Source organism: Rhamphochromis longiceps, linkage group LG15, assembly GCF_057381845.1.
Source record: "Rhamphochromis longiceps isolate RC_006_pf linkage group LG15, R_longiceps_female_GT1.1, whole genome shotgun sequence".
In the NCBI taxonomy this organism is placed as follows: domain Eukaryota; kingdom Metazoa; phylum Chordata; class Actinopteri; order Cichliformes; family Cichlidae; genus Rhamphochromis; species Rhamphochromis longiceps.
Genome location: NC_140571.1, coordinates 1,351,732 through 1,371,037, shown reverse-complemented (window position 1 = coordinate 1,371,037; position 19,306 = coordinate 1,351,732). Strand labels below are relative to the sequence as shown.

The following is a 19,306-nucleotide window of genomic DNA, read 5'->3' as shown; positions in this document are numbered from 1 at the left end:
TTATCACTTAGGTGTGTCTCAACATTCAGTTATGCAGACATATGTCTTCTTAAAAGCAATTCTTTGTTTTGCAGGCGGAGTGGAAGCTGTTTTGGTTCACAGTGCACCTTAACAAAGAGGGGCTGCTTTTCATTTACATCTAGTCAAAAGTGTTGGTGTTTTAGTCACACTAATTTTGTGATTCTGACAATATCTCAGCTTGCAGTGATGCCAGCATTTTATTTTAAAAACGCCACAAATGGGAGTTTCTTCTGAATGGGTAATGTCAGCATGTTCACAAGCATTTCATTTCATCAAACCACTAGTTTTAATTTAACTAGTTTTTATGCATCTACTGGGGTTTCTTTCCAGGGTTGATGCGATCGTTTTATTTAAAAATCGGGATCTCAGCCTGGGCGTCTATTGTCTCATGTAGTCTGGAAGATGAGTGGATGGTGGGGTGGGTGCAGTTTTCTCTGCGGTGGGGTCGGGTGGACTGTCCCGGGCTCTGTGGGGCCGGGCGGCGCTGCTGCACTGGGCCCTGGTCCGGATGGGCCTGGGCCCCCTTTCCCTGGCAGGTCGCGGAGTATGGGGGTGCCTACTGGGGTCAGCGGGGGAGCTGGCCCCAGGGAGGGGTCACTTGCCCCTCCCTTCCTTCCCTCCCCATCTCCAGCTGCCCCCCTCTTCCTGCTCCACCACAACCACCCACACATGCAGGGCCTTGGAGTAGGGGTATGTCACCAGGGTGGCAGAGGAGGCTACCCCCCCCCTCTGTCCCCTTCTGGCTGCCTCTGCCTCAATTTTATCCCACAACTTAGACATTCACATTACTCACACTCTCATTACACATACAGTGGGGCAAAAAAGTATTTAGTCAGCCACCGATTGTGCAAGTTCCCCCACCTAAAATGATGACAGAGGTCAGTAATTTGCACCAGAGGTACACTTCAACTGTGAGAGACAGAATGTGAAAAAAAAAAATCCATGAATCCACATGGTAGGATTTGTAAAGAATTTATTCGTAAATCAGGGTGGAAAATAAGTATTTGGTCAATAACAAAAATACAACTCAATACTTTGTAACATAACCTTTGTTGGCAATAACAGAGGTCAAACGTTTACTATAGGTCTTTACCAGGTTTGCACACACAGTAGCTGGTATTCTGGCCCATTCCTCCATGCAGATCTTCTCGAGAGCAGTGATGTTTTGGGGCTGTCGCCGAGCAACACGGACTTTCAACTCCCGCCACAGATTTTCTATGGGGTTGAGGTCTGGAGACTGGCTAGGCCACTCCAGGACTTTCAAATGCTTCTTACGGAGCCACTCCTTTGTTGCCCGGGCGGTGTGTTTTGGATCATTGTCATGTTGGAAGACCCAGCCTCGTTTCATCTTCAAAGTTCTCACTGATGGAAGGAGGTTTTGGCTCAAAATCTCACGATACATGGCCCCATTCATTCTGTCCTTAACACGGATCAGTCGTCCTGTCCCCTTGGCAGAAAAACAGCCCCATAGCATGATGTTTCCACCCCCATGCTTCACAGTAGGTATGGTGTTCTTGGGATGCAACTCAGTATTCTTCTTCCTCCAAACACGACGAGTTGAGTTTATACCAAAAAGTTCTACTTTGGTTTCATCTGACCACATGACATTCTCCCAATCCTCTGCTGTATCATCCATGTGCTCTCTGGCAAACTTCAGACGGGCCTGGACATGCACTGGCTTCAGCAGCGGAACACGTCTGGCACTGCGGGATTTGATTCCCTGCCGTTGTAGTGTGTTACTGATGGTGACCTTTGTTACTTTGGTCCCAGCTCTCTGCAGGTCATTCACCAGGTCCCCCCGTGTGGTTCTGGGATCTTTGCTCACCATTCTCATGATCATTTTGACCCCACGGGATGAGATCTTGCGTGGAGCCCCAGATCGAGGGAGATTATCAGTGGTCTTGTATGTCTTCCATTTTCTGATGATTGCTCCCACAGTTGATTTTTTCACACCAAGCTGCTTGCCTATTGTAGATTCACTCTTCCCAGTCTGGTGCAGGTCTACAATACTTTTCCTGGTGTCCTTCGAAAGCTCTTTGGTCTTGGCCATGGCGGAGTTTGGAGTCTGACTGTTTGAGGCTGTGGACAGGTGTCTTTTATACAGATGATGAGTTCAAACAGGTGCCATTCATACAGGTAACGAGTGGGGGACAGAAAAGCTTCTTACAGAAGACGTTACAGGTCTGTGAGAGCCAGAGATTTTCCTTGTTTGAGGTGACCAAATACTTATTTTCCACCCTGATTTACCAATAAATTATTTACAAATCCTACCATGTGGATTCATGGATATTTTTTTTTCACATTCTGTCTCTCACAGTTGAAGTGTACCTCTGGTGCAAATTACTGACCTCTGTCATCATTTTAAGTGGGGGAACTTGCACAATCGGTGGCTGACTAAATACTTTTTTGCCCCACTGTAGCTCCATGCCCTCCTGGGTTTTAATTGCACCTTAGAACACACATGCATCAACACTACAATGAGCGGGTGGAGGGAGGTTTGGAGTCTTCTGTCACCCCCGTTCTCTGCGACCTGCTGGAGCGGGGGGGCTAGGAGGAGGAGTTGGCCGTCCGACTGCGGTCTGGAGTGTGGGGCCTCCCTGCTGCTGCGGAGTCGGGGCGGCCTGCCTCCCCCCACCGCAGGGAAAAGGGTAACACCACCTGGGTCTGGGTGCAGTTCCCCCCTCCAGGGGCAAGGGTACCTAGACCCGGTTTGTAGAGTACGCTTGGGGAGTGTGATCGTGTGTACAGCGTCTCTTTATGTCTGTCTCCACGTTGGGTGAGTGTGGAGTGAGTATATATGAGAGCATGAGGGTGGGAATGGATGTTTGTGTCTGTGTGTGCCTGTATGTCTGTGTCTATATGTCAGGTCGGGTATCAGGCGCCACCTCTCTGGGGACATCTCAGGCCCTCCAAGGTTTGGAGGCCTATCTCCGCCCACCACCACTTCCCCTGCCGGTGGTGGTTCTTTGTGTCTGGGGATGGGCGTCCAGGTACACACTGGCTCACTCCTTGGCGGCCGCTTATCGGGGCCTGGAGCCTGGGGCTCGCTCGGGCCACTTCGGAGGTGGGGTGCCCCCGGCCTCTCGGCCTGGGGCTCGGTCACTCAGGCGCGGCTGGCTGCCGGCGGAGCTCACGGGCGCGTCACTGCAACTCCCCCTGGCTTCTGCTCCGCGGCTGCTGAGTGAGCCCTCATCTGGGACTCTCCTCAGCTCTTTCTGGGACAGTGGCGCGGCTGCCCCTCTGTTGGTCTTCCTTGGTCTCTTGTGTTCTGGGGGCCTCTGGATGTCTGGAGTTTTGATCTCCTCCATACCTGCTTCATGCCCTGGAGGACGGGGCTGTGGCCCCCCCACACCCTCTAGCAGATCATTACATGAAGGAACCTTTTAAAAAAACAAGCGCGTCCATGCTCACAGGTGTACACACGGGTGATCACACCCACAAACTACACCCTTTTTGGCTCCTACCTCAAAGCACACTGTGTTCTGTTGATCTTATGTGCTGCACAATAATGTTTAACATTTAGTATTTACTGTCATATTCCCATATATCATTGTGATGTTGTTTATTCTATTACTCTTGTTCTCTTCTGCTTGCTTTCTTTTTTCTTTCTCAGCAGGTGATCCAGGTGATCGATATATGCATTTTTTTTTCTCTGCCCGTTCTGTTGGTTTTTGTCTTTTGCCCTTCTCCCCCATCCCTCTTCTCAGCTGTTTCTCTTTCCCCCAGTCAAGTCTGTCCCGTATTCAGTTAGTGAAAATAAAATGAACAATAAAAGGTGAATCAAATGGACCATTACGGCAAGGCTGGGATGGTCAATGTGGTAAAGTAAATCCGTTGGGCATCTTCCTTTGCCTTTAGACAACAATTCTGATGCAAAAGAGCCAAACGGAACAGAAAGAAAGAAAGAAAAAATCGGGATTTCGGAATGTTGAACTAAGAGTGAGACAAAGCCAGCTAGTTTTTAACACAGTAAATGGTCACAAATAACATTCAGCTCTTTAGAAGATAAACGCTGCAGTGATACTTCTAAAACCAGTCGCCCAGACCCGCTCCGTCTTTTCAATTCAATTCAATTCAATTCAATTTTATTTATATAGCGCCAAATCACAACATAAGTCGCCTCAAGGCGCTTCATAGATACAGAGAAAAACCCAACAATCATATGACCCCCTATGAGCAAGCACTTTGGCAACAGTGGGAAGGAAAAACTCCCTTTTAACAGGAAGAAACCTCCGGCAGAACCAGGCTCAGGGAGGGGCGGGGCCATCTGCTGTGATTGGTTGGGGTGAGAGAAGGAAGACAGGATAAAGACATGCTGTGGAAGAGAGACAGAGGTTAATAACAGATATGATTCAATGCAGAGAGGTCTGTTAACACATAGTGAGTGAGAAAGGTGACTGGAAAGGAAAAACTCAATGCATCATGGGAATCCCCGGCAGCCTACGTCTATTGCAGCATAACTAAGGGAGGACTCAGGGTCACCTGGTCCAGCCCTAACTATATGCTTTAGCAAAAAGGAAAGTTTGAAGCCTAATCTTGAAAGTAGAGATAGTGTCTGTCTCCTGAATCCAAACTGGAAGCTGGTTCCACAGAAGAGGGGCCTGAAAACTGAAGGCTCTGCCTCCCATTCTACTTTTAAATACTCTAGGAACAACAAGTAGGCCTGCAGAGCGAGAGCGAAGTGCTCTAATAGGGTGATATGGTACTACAAGGTCATTAAGATAAGATGGGGCCTGATTATTTAAGACCTTGTATGTGAGGAGCAGGATTTTGAATTCAATTCTGGATTTAACAGGAAGCCAAAACAGGAGAAATCTGCTCTCTCTTTCTAGTCCCTGTCAGGACTCTTGCTGCAGCATTTTGGATTAGCTGAAGGCTTTTCAGTGAGTTTTTAGGACTTCCTGATAATAATGAATTACAGTCGTCCAGCCTGGAAGTAATAAATGCATGAACTAGTTTTTCAGCGTCACTCTGAGACAGGATATTTCTAACTTTAGAGATGTTGCACAAATGGAAGAACGCAGTCTTACATATGTGTTTAATATGTGCGTTGAAGGACATGTCCTGGTCAAAAATGACTCCAAGGTTCCTCACAGCGTTACTGGAGGCCAAGGTAATGCCATCCAGAGTAAGAATCTGCTTAGATACCATATTTCTAAGCTTTTCAGGGCCGAGTACAATAACCTCAGTTTGATCTGAATTAAGAAGCAGAAAGTTAGCAGCCATCCAGGTCTTTATGTCTTTAAGACATTCCTGCAGTTTAACTCATTGGTGTGTGTTATCTGGCTTCATGGACAGATAGAGCTGGGTGTCATCTGCATAGCAGTGTAAATGTATGCTATGTCTTCTAATGATACTGCCTAAGGGAAGCATGTATAATGTAAACAGAATTGGTCCTAGCACTGAACCCTGTGGAACTCCATAATTAACCTCAGTGTGTGAAGAGGACTCTCCATTTACATGCACAAACTGGAGTCTATTAGATAGATATGATACAAACCACTGCAGCGCAGTACCTGTAATACCTACAGCATGTTCTAATCGCTCTAATAGGATATTATGGTCAACAGTATCGAACGCTGCACTGAGGTCTAGCAGGAGAAGCACAGAGATGAGTCCACTGTCAGAGGCCATAAGAAGATCATTTGTAACCTTCACTAAAGCTGTTTCTGTGCTGTGATGAGCTCTGAAACCTGACTGAAACTCTTCAAATAAGCCTCTGCAGATGATCTGTTAGCTGTTTGACAACTACTCTTTCAAGGATGTTTGATATAAAGGAAGGTTGGAGATTGGCCTATAATTAGCTAAGACTGCTGGGTCTAGAGATGCTTTTTGAGTAAAGGTTTAACTACAGCCAGCTTGAAGGCCTGTGGTACATAGCTGATTATTAGAGATAGGTTGATCATATTTAAGATCGAAGCATTAATTAATGGCAGGACTTCTTTGAGCAGTTTTGTAGGAATGGGGTCTAAAAGACACGTTGATGGTTTGGAGGAAGTAATTATTGAAGTTAACTCAGAAAGATCAGTTGGAGAAAAAGAGTCTAACTTAACATCGATGGTACTAAGAGTAGCTGTAGATAATATTACATCTGTGGGATGATTACTGGTCATTTTTTCTCTAATGATAAAAATTTTATTTGTGAAGAAGTTCATGAAGTCATTACTAGTTAACATTAAAGGGATGGTTGGCTCAACAGAGCTCTGACTGTTTGTCAGCCTGGCTACAGAGCTGAAGAGAAACCTGGGGTTGTTCTTATTTTCTTCAATCGGTGATGAATAGTAAGATGTTCTGGCTTTGTGGAGGGCTTTCTTATAAAGCAGCAAACTATTTCTCCAGGCTAAATGATGATCCTCTAAATTTGTGACACGCCATTTCCTCTCCAGATTACGAGTCATCTGCTTTAGGCTACGTGTTTGAGAATTATACCACGGAGTCAGGTACTTCTGATTAGAGACCTTAGTTTTCACAGGAGCTACAGTATCCAGAGTCGTACGTAGTGAGGAGGTGAAATTATTAACAAGATAATCGACCTCTGTTGGAGCAGCGTTCAGATAGCTGCTCTGCTCTATGTTGGTACAGGGCATTGAAGATGATAACAGTGGGTGGATTATATTCTTAAACTTAGTTACAGCGCTTTCAGAAAGACATCTACTTTGATAAAGTCTACTCTCCACCGCTGTGTAATCAATTATTGTAAATGTAAATGTTATCAGGAAATGATCAGACAGGAGAGGGTTTTCAGGAAACACTGTTAAATGTTCAGTTTCTATGCCATATGTTAAAACAAGATCTAGAGTGTGATTAAAGTGGTGGGTGGGTTCTTTTACATTTTGAGAGAAACCAATTGAGTCTAATAACAGATTAAATGCCATGTTGAGGCTGTCACTTTTAGCATCTACATGGATGTTAAAATCACCCACAATAATTATTTTATCTGAGCTCAGAACTAAATCAGATATAAAGTCTGAGAAATCAGACAGAAACTCTGTGTAAGGCCCAGGTGGATAATAGATGATAACAAGTAAGACTGGTTTCTGAGTTTTACAGCTGGGGTGGACGAGGCTAAGCATCAGGCTTTCAAATGAATTAAAAGTCTGTCTGGGTCTTTCATTAATTAATAGGCTGGTGTGAAAAATTGCTGCCACACCGCCCCCTCGGCCTGTGCTTCGAGATTTCTGGTAGTTAGAATGACTCGGGGGTGTTGATTCATTTAAACTAACATAATCATCCTGCTGCAACCAGGTTTCTGTAAGGCAGAGTAAATCAATTTGTTGATCAATTATTAAGTCATGTACTAACAGAGACTTGGAGGAGAGAGACCTAATATTTAATAATCCACATTTCACTGTTTTACTCTTTGGTTCAGATGTGGATACTGTATTGTTCTTTCTTTGTAATTGTTTATGTTTAAGTTGTTTGTTGCTGGTTTTTAGTTTGTTTTTTGTCTGTGTGGGAGCTGACACAGTCTCTATGGAGATGGGTTTTTGGGGGGGTAGCAGGAGGAGAGAAGCTGCAGAGAGGCGTGTAAGACTGCAAGTCTGCTTCCTGGTCCCAACTCTGGATAGTCATATTTTGGGGGGTTTAATAAATTTGTCCATATTTCTAGAAATGAGAGCTGCTCCATCCAAAGTGGGATGGATGCCGTCTCTCCTAACAAGACCAGGTTTCCTCCAGAAGGTTTGCCAATTATCTATGAAGCCCACATCGTTTCTGGGACACCACTCAGACAGCCAGCAATTTAAGGAGAACATGCGGCTAAACATGTCACTCCTGGTCTGATTGGGGAGGGGACCAGAGAAAACTACAGAGTCCGACATTGTTTTGGCAAAGTTGCACACCGATTCAATATTGATTTTAGTGACCTCCGATTGGCGTAACCGGGTGTCATTACTGCCGACGTGAATTATGATTTTACTGAATTTACGTTTACCCTTAGCCAGCAGTTTTAAATTTCCTTCAATGTCGCCTGCTCTGGCCCCTGGAAGACAATTGACTATGGTTGCCGGTGTCTCTAGCTTCACATGTCTGAGAACAGAATCACCAATTACCAGAGTTTGACCCCCGGCGGGTGTGTCGCCGAGTGGGGAAAAACGGTTAGACACATGAACGGGTTGGTGGTGTACCTGGGGCTTCTGTTTAGGACTATGCTTCCTCCTCACCGTGACCCAGCCACCCTCTTTCCCCAGCTGCTTGGGGTCTGCCGGGGAACAGCTAGCGGGGCTAATTGTTTGAATGTGTTCAGGATTACAAAAGCCCACTGCGGGTATCATTTAATTGTTGGGATTCCTTAGGAAAAGGTAAAAGCCGGCAGGTGTACCAGTCGAGCAAGGTCTCGCCTACTTTCTGAAGTAGCCAGCAACAGCGGTCCCTTAGGCCTATCTTGGCCAGTTACACCGGATCTCAGCAACTGCGTGCCCCACCCTCATTGTTTTAAACTTGCACAGCAAGGTGATGCCCTGCAGGTGTATCGCCCCCACCCAGACTTATAGGCACCCCATCTATTGTTTTTGGAAGCACCCGGTCCTATATGAAGCGCTCCTGAGAGCGTGAGACCCTTGCCATTTCGTGTCAGGACCAGCGCCGGTGCAGACCATTTTCTACCCACACAGAGCGTTCATGACCAGCCAGCGCTGCTTATGCATAAGAGAAAAGCGACAATACAATGAGGTTCTCTGCTCCAAGACGTCCGCGGTCCTTTCACACGGTAAGCATGTGTGTTATAGCCAGCGCTTCATAAATGTCTGTCTGGCAGCGCAGATTATTCAAACTGTTTTTAAAACGTGACTCATTTGTTGTCCAAAAAACATTTCATTTGCTAAGTTACTGATTTAAAAATATATTTTTTTGAATTTTTTGCTGGATGTCAAACATATGATAGACTCTTAAGTATATTATATAGCAAAATTCACAGTGGTATAACCATGTTAAATAAAAGATGCCCAAGTGTGCACCAATGCACTCTAATGCAAGCCTTTGAAACGTATGTTGATAAGTAATGAAGCGTACGTCTACCACTATAGTTGAAAAGAGTCTGTATCCACACTTTGTGGATCTGCTGATTTGTTTTTAATGTGGCACTTTTTTCACCAACTGCAGATGATGAAATCCTCTTTATTTGAGAAAGTGTCCCTAAACTGTGGCTACTCATAATTAGTGAGTTCCCTTTGCTTCAATGAAGATGTGTCTTTAAATCTACGATACCTTTCCTGTTTCCTGCCTATAAGTCTGGGGAGGGGGGGTTATACACCTGCAGGGCATCACCTTGCTGTGCAAGTTTAAAACAATGAGGGTGGGGCACGCAGTTGCTCAGATCCGGTGTAACTGGCCAAGACAGGCCTAAGGGACCGCTGTTGCTGGCTACTGGTAGAAGGTTCCGCATCTTCCGGGCAAGGACAGAGAGACTCAAGAGGAGCTTCTATCCCCAAGCCATCCGTGCCCTAAACACACACACCCGCCCTCTCACATCATCTATAACTGACTGAGACAGGACTCTTCCAGACACTAAACCAAGGCACAATGTACATTTCAATTCCTTTAATTTTAAATATGTTTATATTGTCTATCCTGTAAAATAGTCAGATGTCTATTCATATTAATGTACAGAATTCACCTGCTTGCTGCTACTACTGCACATTCACCCAATGTATATACTACATATATATAATGTTCTTCCTCTACACCCCCCCCTCAATTTTTTTGCACATGTCGAGGAGCGTGTCAGGCTACATTTCACTGTGTGTTATACTTGTATAACTATGCATGTGACAAATAAAGAACCTTGAACCTTGAACCTTACTTCAGAAAGTAGGCGAGACCTTGCTCGACTGGTACACCTGCCGGCTTTTACCTTTTCCTAAGGAATCCCAACAATTAAATGATACCCGCAGTGGGCTTTTGTAATCCTGAACACATTCAAACAATTAGCCAGCTGCTGAAAAGACGGAGCGGGTCTGGGCGACTGGTTTTAGAAGTATCACTGCAGCGTTTATTTTCTAAAGAGCTGAATGTTATTTGCGACCATCTGTTGTGTTAAAAACTACTCTGAAACCATGAAACCCCTTACAGGAGAAATGCCCGTTTGATCCGTTTTTAAATAAATAAAATGCTTGCATCGCTGCAAGGTGTGACATCCGAATCACAAAATGAGTGTGATTAAAACACGATTAGCTTGATAAGAGCGATACTGGTTGCTTTGGGGGGAAAGGTGACATGGTGTGCAACGTGTTTTAGAAGTAGCCCAATAGCATTTATTTTCTAAAGGACTGAATGTTATTTGTGACCATTTACTGTGTTAAAAACTAGCTGGCTTTGTCTCACTCTTAGTTCAACATTCTGAAATCCCGATTTTTAAATAAAACGATCGCATCAACCCTGGAAAGAAACCCCAGTAGATGCATAAAAACTAGTTAAATTAAAACTAGTGGTTTGATGAAATGAAATGGCATCACTGCAAGCTGAGATATTGTCAGAATCACAAAATTAGTGTGACTAAAACACCAACACTTTTGACTAGATGTAAATGAAAAGCAGCTCCTCTTTGTTAAGGTGCACTGTGAACCAAGCAGTGTTGGGGAGTAACGGAATACATGTACCGCCGTTACGTATTTAAAATACAAAATATGAGTAACTGTATTCCGTTACAGTTACCGTTTAAAAAGGTGGTATTTAGAATACAGTTACTTTGTTGAAATAAATGGATTACACTGCGGTACTTTCCTGTTTCATGTTGTGGCGGGTCAGGACTGTTTGGGTTTTGTTTGACAGCTACGTTCTGTTGTTCCAGCCGGCAGCGTTATGGTTGCCATGGTTACAGGGTGACGCTCTCTCGGTGTGTTTCCTGGGTGAGAGAGCGCCTTTTTGTTGTTGTTGTTGTTGTGCTAAGCTAACAGGCAGAATGCTACAAGCATAGCTCTAAAGAATGTAGCATCATAGGCAGTGTAGTCCGTGCTGCAGGGAGAATGGACTGCCATACACGTTATGTGTCTGTGAGCGAGGAGGGAGAAAAAGGAAAAGTACGAGCTGTCATCGAGCAGAAACGGGAGCTGGAAGCATGTAAATATAATAATAACCACTGCAGCCAAACAGAGAGCCTGACGAGCCCAGCTGTAAGTAAGCTATTTAGACTCGACTGTACGCTGTGTTCCTGTTTTCCTCCGAAACAATAAGCAGCCTTTCAACGCCTCTCTCTGTCTCTGCTAGCAAAGTTGACCCAGACAACAAAGTAAAGCTATTTTTCGGCTACGAGCCCGACACGAACCCGACGTATTAGTCAGAGGTCCCTTAACTACGGTTCAGAGCCGCGGACCTTCAGTAATAGTAATAAATCACAGCAATAGTACATTCACGTAGTTGTAAAAATGCATGATAATATATTAAGTAATCCAAAGTATTCAGAATACGTTACTGTCATTGAGTAACGTTACGGAATACGTTACAGAATACATTTTGGGGCATGTAATCTGTAATCTGTAATGGAATACATTTTAAAAGTAACCTTCCCAACACTGGAACCAAAACAGCTTCCACTCCGCCCGCAAAACAAAGAATTGCTTTTAAGAAGACATATGTCTGCATAACTGAATGTTGAGACACACCTAAGTGATAAAAATAGTTTAATTAAAAAACCCTATGGTTTGATTAAATTAAAACCCAGTTAAAAACACATAAACTCATATAACCCCTCTGACGCCCTGTGTGTTTCCACACATGAACTAGCATGCCCCGAGCACACCTGAACGGGCACACGCATGAAACCATCAAACCGGTTGTCAAACCGGTTTGGTTGGCTGCCATCTTGGACTAATGCCCCCTTATTACTACTGACCTCAGCCCATAACACTCCTGCAGACACACCTGTAGAGGAGAGTATAAAGACCTGCGACTCAACTGTGTCAGACACGAAGCTCCGAGGAGTCTCTCCACAGCAGCTCTGCAAAGAAGCTCCACAGCTACCAGACCCACTCTGAAGATGAGTCCCTCTGTCAGCCTGCTGCTCCTGCTCCTGCTCGGCCTCTCTCAGGCTCATCCTCTCATGGAGGAAAGAGGAGGAGGAGAGGGCCAGGTGGAGGAAGACCACACCATCGATATCACCACCAGGATTCTGACCGCAAACAATGGCAGCAACGAGATCCTGCTGGAAGGAGACATCCTGCTTCCAAAAAGCAGAAATGCCATTAAATGCCAGAGTTACCAGAGCTGCCTGTGGCAGAAAGACAACAACGGCCTGGTGACAGTTCCCTTCACCATCAGCAGTGAGTACAGCAGCGGGGAAAGGCAGCTGATCAGAAATGCCTTGCAGTCCTTCCACAGCCAGACCTGTGTCCGCTTTGTCGACCGTAAGGACCAGAACGACTACATCAGCATCGAGAGCCAGAACGGATGCTTCTCTCCTCTGGGCAGACAGGGAGGGAAGCAGGTCCTGTCTCTCAACAGGCAGGGCTGCGTCTACTTTGGCGTCATCCAGCACGAGGTCAACCACGCTCTGGGCTTCCAGCACGAGCAGACCAGGAGCGACCGCGACTACTACGTCAGGATCAACTGGGAGAACATCGACCCACAGATGGCCTACAACTTCGACAAGCAGGACACCAACAACCTCAACACTCCCTACGACTACTCCTCCATAATGCACTATGAAAGAACAGCCTTCTCCATCAATGGCAGGGAAACCATCTCCCCCATCCCCAACCCCAACGTCCAGATTGGCCAGAGGCAGGGCATGTCCTACTGGGACATCAGGAGGATCAACCTGCTGTACGGCTGCTGAAAACACACGTTAGCTTGTCTGATTAGAAGTTTTCATTTGTTCCCAAAGGTTCTTCCACTTATGTGTTCACAAGTGTTTTATAGGGAGATAATGAGCTGTAAGGTCAAACACATAAAGTGCATTAAAATGGTACGCTGGATATTAGTGATTCATTTCCTCGCCAATACTTGTTTCATTCTTTATGATTTGTCTTTTCTTACCTCATCCTTTCTACTTTTTCTTCCACCAATCCGTATCTACAGTCAGGCTTGTGGAAATGTCCTCCTCAATGCATCGCTATTCAAAAAACTATATGATGCAAATACAGTGTGATAATATGCACAGAGAGCTCTCGTGTTAATTATACATGAAAATAATTCATTTTAATACTCCTTTACTTTTGTGAAGGTCAAATCAAAGGTTGCGAGTCTTCTTTAGCTGTGCAACTCAGCAAACATATACACATGCAGGAGGGCTGAAAGCTAATAAATACATTTTCTCAAGTTGAATCTTTTGTTAAATAATAAGCAGCTAGTTTGAAAACTCACCTGAATGAACAACAGCTGTGCAGGAAAAAAAACAAATGTCAAAAATTGTAACTGATCTTCATCGGGTATTAAAATAAATCATAAATAAAAATATCCAGTAATATATTAAAGATACACTCCTAAGACCTAAATGTGTTTCACTACAGCTAACAGAAAGCCACGTGTACATCAAACATCCTTTTTCTGTTCTTGCTGACAGGATGAATTTTTGAAGAGATACTTAAAATCATAAAGCACGTGCACATTAACAGCTCTTTCAATGAAACACTTTTTATATTTTGTGAATCTAGGTAAACATTTTTTAATGACTTTCAGACCATAAAAAGACCAAAAACACATTTTATTTAAGTCCCGTTGGCCCATTTTGTTAAATAAAAGAAAAAGTTTAAACCAAAGAAGGAAGAGAGCAAATGTTGTTTTAAAACATGTTCAGGTATCACATTTAAAGGAAATCATTTGAATTTAATATGATTAGGAGAAATGTGCATTTTTTTAATCCAACGGGGAACATGTGATACTGAGCACAAGTAAAAGTATGACATACATTTCTAACATTAATCTGCAGCATCGGTCAAGGATTCAGGTTGAAGGAATGACAACATTTTCTAACTAAATAAGTATAAATGAAGAAACCCAAAACCTGATGGAAAGCAGTGACTCGCTTCCAGCTATATTCTTATTTGTATTAAAGGAGCAAACTAACAAGTAGGCACAGGCAAACTATTACACTGAAGCAAACAAACGTTCTGAGTGTTTTTAATAGTTGAAACTAAACAGCAAAGCCTCCCAAAGGCTTCAGTGTGACAGCTGAACAGTGTCTGACAGGAAGAGCTTCCCCTGTTTCAGACAATATCTGGCTGCCAGATTTTACTCTACCTGCCTCAAGAAAGGTGACGGCTACCGGGGGAGGTCGTCACCACCGTGGAAGGCAGGGGTTTGTTCAAAGAACATCGCACGTGACACTCCCGAGCCTCCAGGAGCCACGCCTTTTCATTCTTTGAGTTGCTTTCTGCAGCTTGTTGTACCCACAGGCAACAGGCTGGGCCAGGGGCAGCTTCACAAGGCTGCACAGGAGAACATCGAAGCATCAATCACATGTCTAAGTATCATCTTGGCTGTTGGGTTTCATTGTGAGCAACTTGCACAACACCCGGGTGTTTTTATTATTCAGTTTTATTTCAAAACATTTAGCACATTGAAATAGATTATTTCCAAATACTGTTAACATTCCTAACTTAAAACCGAAGCTGGATTTCCCTGCAGATAAGCCTGAATCATACTGAAATATAACAACGACAAAGGCTTCCAGGTGTGATCCTGGAAGCCATAATGAATAACTACACTGAACAATTCCTCTTTCAAACATCGGTCCCTCGGTGGATTCTCCTGCCTGCTAAACGAGGCAGTCCAAGTGTCTCTGCTGATGAGCGACAATGTTTTTAATCCTTGCAGCAGGTCAGGTCCACCTTCCTGTTTGCAGGCTCACCACAGGATCCAAATCATCTCCTCTATTTTCAAAGGCTTGAAGTGTCGCTGGTGTGTCCAACTGCGAGGAGTTTCCACGTTTCACGGGTTCATTTCTTCCCCATGATGAAGCTGGGCGCTTCTGCGTCATCCTCAGCTTCTCTTTCGTCTTCCTCATCTTCATCCTTGCTTTCGTCCTCCTCCTCGCTCTCGGAGCTCTTGTCGTCTCCCTCCTTCTTGCTTTTAGTTTCACGTTTAGCTTTCTTCGCCAGGAGCTTCTTCTGCTTCATCTTCTCTCGCTTCTTCCGCCGCTTCGCTGTCCTCTCTTCGGCGGCCTCTTTGTTCCGCTCCAGTTTTTCCAGGTACTCCTCGTCCTTAGTTTGCTTCTCTGATATCTTGTCCAGAAAGTCCTGTCTCTGGTACTCTCTGCGGCGGAGGTGGCGATAAACGTGGAACTCTCCGCTGCCTGCACCCGCGCTGGAGCCCATCACGTCCCGGACGAACTCCGGCGGGGCTCGCGGGTTCCATTCTTTGGGTCGGTCCGGGATCGGAGCGAGCTTATCTGGGTTTCGCATCAACTTCTCCAGTTTCAGACGCTGTTCCTCCGCCGGTGTTTTGGCGATAATGAGAGGCTGAGCCTCTTTCCCTCCAGGTTTCCCCGGTTTGTTATTCTTCTGCGTGGGCGCCGCCATCTTTCAAACAGTTACCCTCTTCTTCCTGTGAATGTAAAATGCTCCGGAAGTCCTTTTCTGCTTCTGTGACCTGAAATTTATTTTATTTTTTTATATGTAATGTTTTATTTTATCAAAGAAAACATGCCATATTCATATACATGACATGTGAATGCCACATTATTCTTATTTTTATTGTAACATTGTTACTATTATATTTTCTAACACAATAACTTTAATTCGCCAGCGTTGAATGACGTGTGACGCCACCATTAGCAAATCAGACTCGGCGAAGACTGGGCGAAGCTGTCCAATCACCATTCACGTAAACGCCCCTCATCGTAACAGTGAGGCGACAGTAGTTTGACTGGCTGTTTTTACTCCGACTCTGGCCCGTCTGTAGGACGTTTCTTCTCCTCTTGTAACGAGATAATTGAACACAAACCATGAACAGTTTATTCCGATCCGCTGCTCGGTGTCTCCGCTCGGGTCCGGCTGTCTACCTGCCCAGACAAACCGACGGCCGCTCGCAGTGGGCCTCAGTCCGGCTCCTGTGCTCGGCGGCGGATCTCCAGAAAGACCTCGGTGAGATGGTGAAGAAGGACAAAGTGGTGGTGTTTATGAAAGGCACGCCGGCGCAGCCCATGTGCGGCTTCAGTAACGCTGTGGTTCAGATCCTCCGGATGCACGGCGTGGACAACTACGCAGCGTACAACGTGTTGGAGGACCAGGACCTCAGACAAGGTCAGTAACTCGGAGTCTGCCTGACAGCAACAGGTTGTCACCTCTCAGGTGAACGTGTACCGTTTTGGTTACTTTGTAACCGGCAGAAAAAGCGTCACATGCTGGGTGCAGCTCATTTAAACATCCTTGAAGTGTCGGGTCCTGATCGTTACCTCATTCAAAGCAGCATTCGGTTAGGATAGCTGTCAACGGCACTCCATGGCCAGTTTTTATCAGTGTTGTGCAGCAGCACCAAAGGGTGGGGTAACGTTAGCATCGGTATCAAAGTCCCGGCCTCTGTCAGGACTCGATCCCCATTGTTCCGATAATGACACGAGACATGTCGGAGAGCAGGGAAGCGTCCTCACAGATGACATCAGCAATATGTGCTCCCGTTGTCCTGTCTAAGTGTCTTTAACCACGTTTAGAGTGAAATACCTGATAATGGCCGATTGGATCAATTTACATATTGTTATATAGTCTGAATGTTGTATTTTACAGCCGCATCTGGACACTAACAAACATAATACTGATGTTAAAGGGGGGGGGGGGTTAAGAGAAGAGGCTCTTCCAGCGTGTTTTCTCCTGGCTTCCTCCCCTCACCCCCAACCACTCACAGATGGCCCCTCACTGAACCTGGTTCTGCCTTCCTGCTAAAAGGCAGTTCATCTTTCCCTCTTCCATCTATGGTTTGCTCATAAGGGTCGTCTGATTGTTGGGATTTTTCTCTCCATTATTTACTTTACAGTATAAAGTGCCTGGAGGCCACTGTTGTTGCACTAAATGAATAAATCTGAATTGGGTTGGAGACCCTTTGCTGTGAGTGTGGAGGTTTGTGCTTTTGCTACAGTTTCAGTGGGTAGAAAAAAAAACCCCACCCCTCAGATTTTCCTTAAAAATGCTAATGAGGCATGTAACCAAACTGCTACGCCTAATTTTAAAACCCACGAGGTGTTCAGAGAAACAGGACTGGTAGTATTAACGCTGTCTGCCTTCCACAGGAGTCAAAGACTTCTCCAACTGGCCCACGATCCCTCAGGTGTACTTCAATGGCGAGTTTGTGGGAGGCTGCGACATCTTTCTGCAGATGCACCAGAACGGAGACCTGGTGGAGGAGCTGAAGAAGCTGGGCATCCGCTCTGCAGTGCTGGACGCAGAGAAAGAGTCCAAGTAATGGACGGGTATAAGCGTGACGCGGCTGACTCATCCAAAGGCGCATTTATCAGGTTGAACCCCTCCCCACTGCCGCCGCCACCACCTTTTTTCCAGCACAGCTGAGGGCACCATGGCTCCCATGATGAGAGCGAACCCCAAAGCAAAAGCTGCGGGCCAAATGAAAGCTCCATAGAGCTGAACGATAACATCGTTACAATGAGTCTTTCCATCCTGTTGTAATAAAAAGCTTTAATACTTCTGCACCTCCAAGAAGAACGGTGACATCACCCCCTCACTCCCACTTCAAACTGCCAGCTGACCGCGACAGAGCCGGCTGTGATCACCGTGTTCAAGCTGCCACCTGAGCGCTCGCTGCGCTCTCACCTGGTTACATCAGTCCTCTGCGATCTTCCCCTCGCCGCTGTCCTCCACGCTCAGTGTAAGACCAGATGAGCTTTAGACTTGCCTAACTGTACCACGCCTAAGTTAAGGTCATTATTCATGCTGCCTGGGCCTCATCGGCTAATGATGTCATCACGCTCTTAAATGCACTGCCTGTAGTTTCAGGAAACAGAACAAAGAGGGGACAACGTGGCTTCGTGCTGGTATGAATATCTTCTCTTTAATGAAGCCACTGATAATCTAGCAGTTTTTTAGTGGCCGTAGCTGCAGAATCGATCACTGGACAGTCCCCTGTTTGTTCTTCCTGCCTGGAACCACGTGGAAACCGTCAATGTCAGGATCCGCTGAAACGTAACGTACCTGATACCTTATGTCCTTTTTTCTTTTTTTTAAAACCACCCTGAAGATGAGATTACTGCACACGTGTACCAGCCGAAGCAGTTAATGTTGCATCTGTCTGTATTTCACTCTGAAGGTGAAGTGTTGTTTTAGTTGTTTTTTCCAGACACCTCACATTTATCAGTCGTAGGTGATCCTCCTGCTGCAGACAGTTGTATTATCAAAGCAACACGTAGTACACTGTAAGATATTGTACAGCTTATTATTAGATGTACTTCTGACGCGTGTAATCAATTCTGCACTGATTAAATATTTTGTGACACAAATGAGTTGTCGGTGTCGTGCCTCATGCATGTCGGTCTTTTGTCAGCGGGGTTACTCACAGTAGTTTTTACTGTGAGCTGGGCCAGACTTGCAGTAATGTGCAGACGTCATGAGCCACATCACTTCCTTGGGTTTTACTAAGAATTTGAGAAATGGGTGTTTTTAGTTTTTTGATTATTTTTTTAAACATTTTTAAATGCACTAGAAAACAGTTTATAAGACAAACTGACTTTGTACAAGTTTGAACCTGCTGGAATATTTGTTGTGACCGTCTTTACTTTTCAGCTTTCTTCTCATTTCTCTAAGTATCCTCCAAAAATAGTTCTGCAGGCTTCTTGAAGAACATTCAAAGATCTTTTTGGATCTTGGCTTTCTCTGTCAGGATCATCCCACATTGCTTCAATGATGTTGAGGTCGGGGCTCTGGGGAGGCCAGTCCGTGACTGCTGGTGTCCCACTGTGTTTTTTTCTGTGCAGGTGTTTCCCGGCTCCTGTGTCAGCTTAATACAGTTTGTTTTTTCTAATTCTTGTGAACATGACTCAGATACCGTTCATCTGCTATAAATGCATTTATAGGTCAGAAACTTCTTCTTTTGTCTAACTTGGACTCATTTTTTAAGAATTCGTTGCACAACATGCTGACGTAAATCAAATATGACATTTTGGCTCCACATGTGAAGGAAAAGTGAACTAAACAAAAAGGTGCTACACATGAACGTTTTCAGTATCTGAATCTGGCTTCAGGGATTTCTGACAGGACTCTTCATCACTGTGAGATTGGGAAAAGTTACACGCAAATGTTAAAAGGCAAAACTTTCACACGGTGTCTCGGTAAGTGCACATCAAGCTGAAAAACTGTGTCTGAGTCCAGGCCAAATTCAAATGCCAAACACACTCAGTGTAAAACATCTG

General features: G+C 45.0%; 3 protein-coding genes and 1 non-coding gene across 4 annotated transcripts; 2 read left to right on the top strand and 2 right to left on the bottom strand.

The window, feature by feature from the left end:
* Positions 1–11,922: 11,922 nt before the first annotated feature.
* LOC146651763 (high choriolytic enzyme 1-like) lies at positions 11,923–12,863 on the top strand. Its single transcript, XM_085381977.1, has one exon. The coding sequence runs from the start codon at positions 11,993–11,995 to the stop codon at positions 12,788–12,790; it is 798 nt and encodes a 265-aa protein (XP_085238103.1). The 5' UTR covers positions 11,923–11,992; the 3' UTR covers positions 12,791–12,863.
* Positions 12,864–14,113: 1,250 nt separating this feature from the next.
* Positions 14,114–14,388, bottom strand: LOC146651762 (small Cajal body-specific RNA 13). Its single transcript, XR_014907740.1, has one exon.
* An 86-nt stretch (positions 14,389–14,474) lies between these two features.
* prkrip1 (PRKR interacting protein 1) lies at positions 14,475–15,531 on the bottom strand. The gene has a single exon (XM_085381978.1). It carries the CDS (start codon positions 15,471–15,473, stop codon positions 14,892–14,894), a length of 582 nt encoding a protein of 193 aa, XP_085238104.1. The 5' UTR covers positions 15,474–15,531; the 3' UTR covers positions 14,475–14,891.
* A 235-nt stretch (positions 15,532–15,766) lies between these two features.
* Positions 15,767–18,400, top strand: glrx5 (glutaredoxin 5 homolog (S. cerevisiae)). The gene is made up of 2 exons (XM_085381979.1): positions 15,767–16,196; positions 17,177–18,400. The coding sequence occupies exons 1-2, from the start codon at positions 15,899–15,901 to the stop codon at positions 17,347–17,349; spliced, it is 471 nt and encodes a 156-aa protein (XP_085238105.1). The 5' UTR covers positions 15,767–15,898; the 3' UTR covers positions 17,350–18,400.
* The last annotated feature ends 906 nt before the right edge of the window (positions 18,401–19,306 follow it).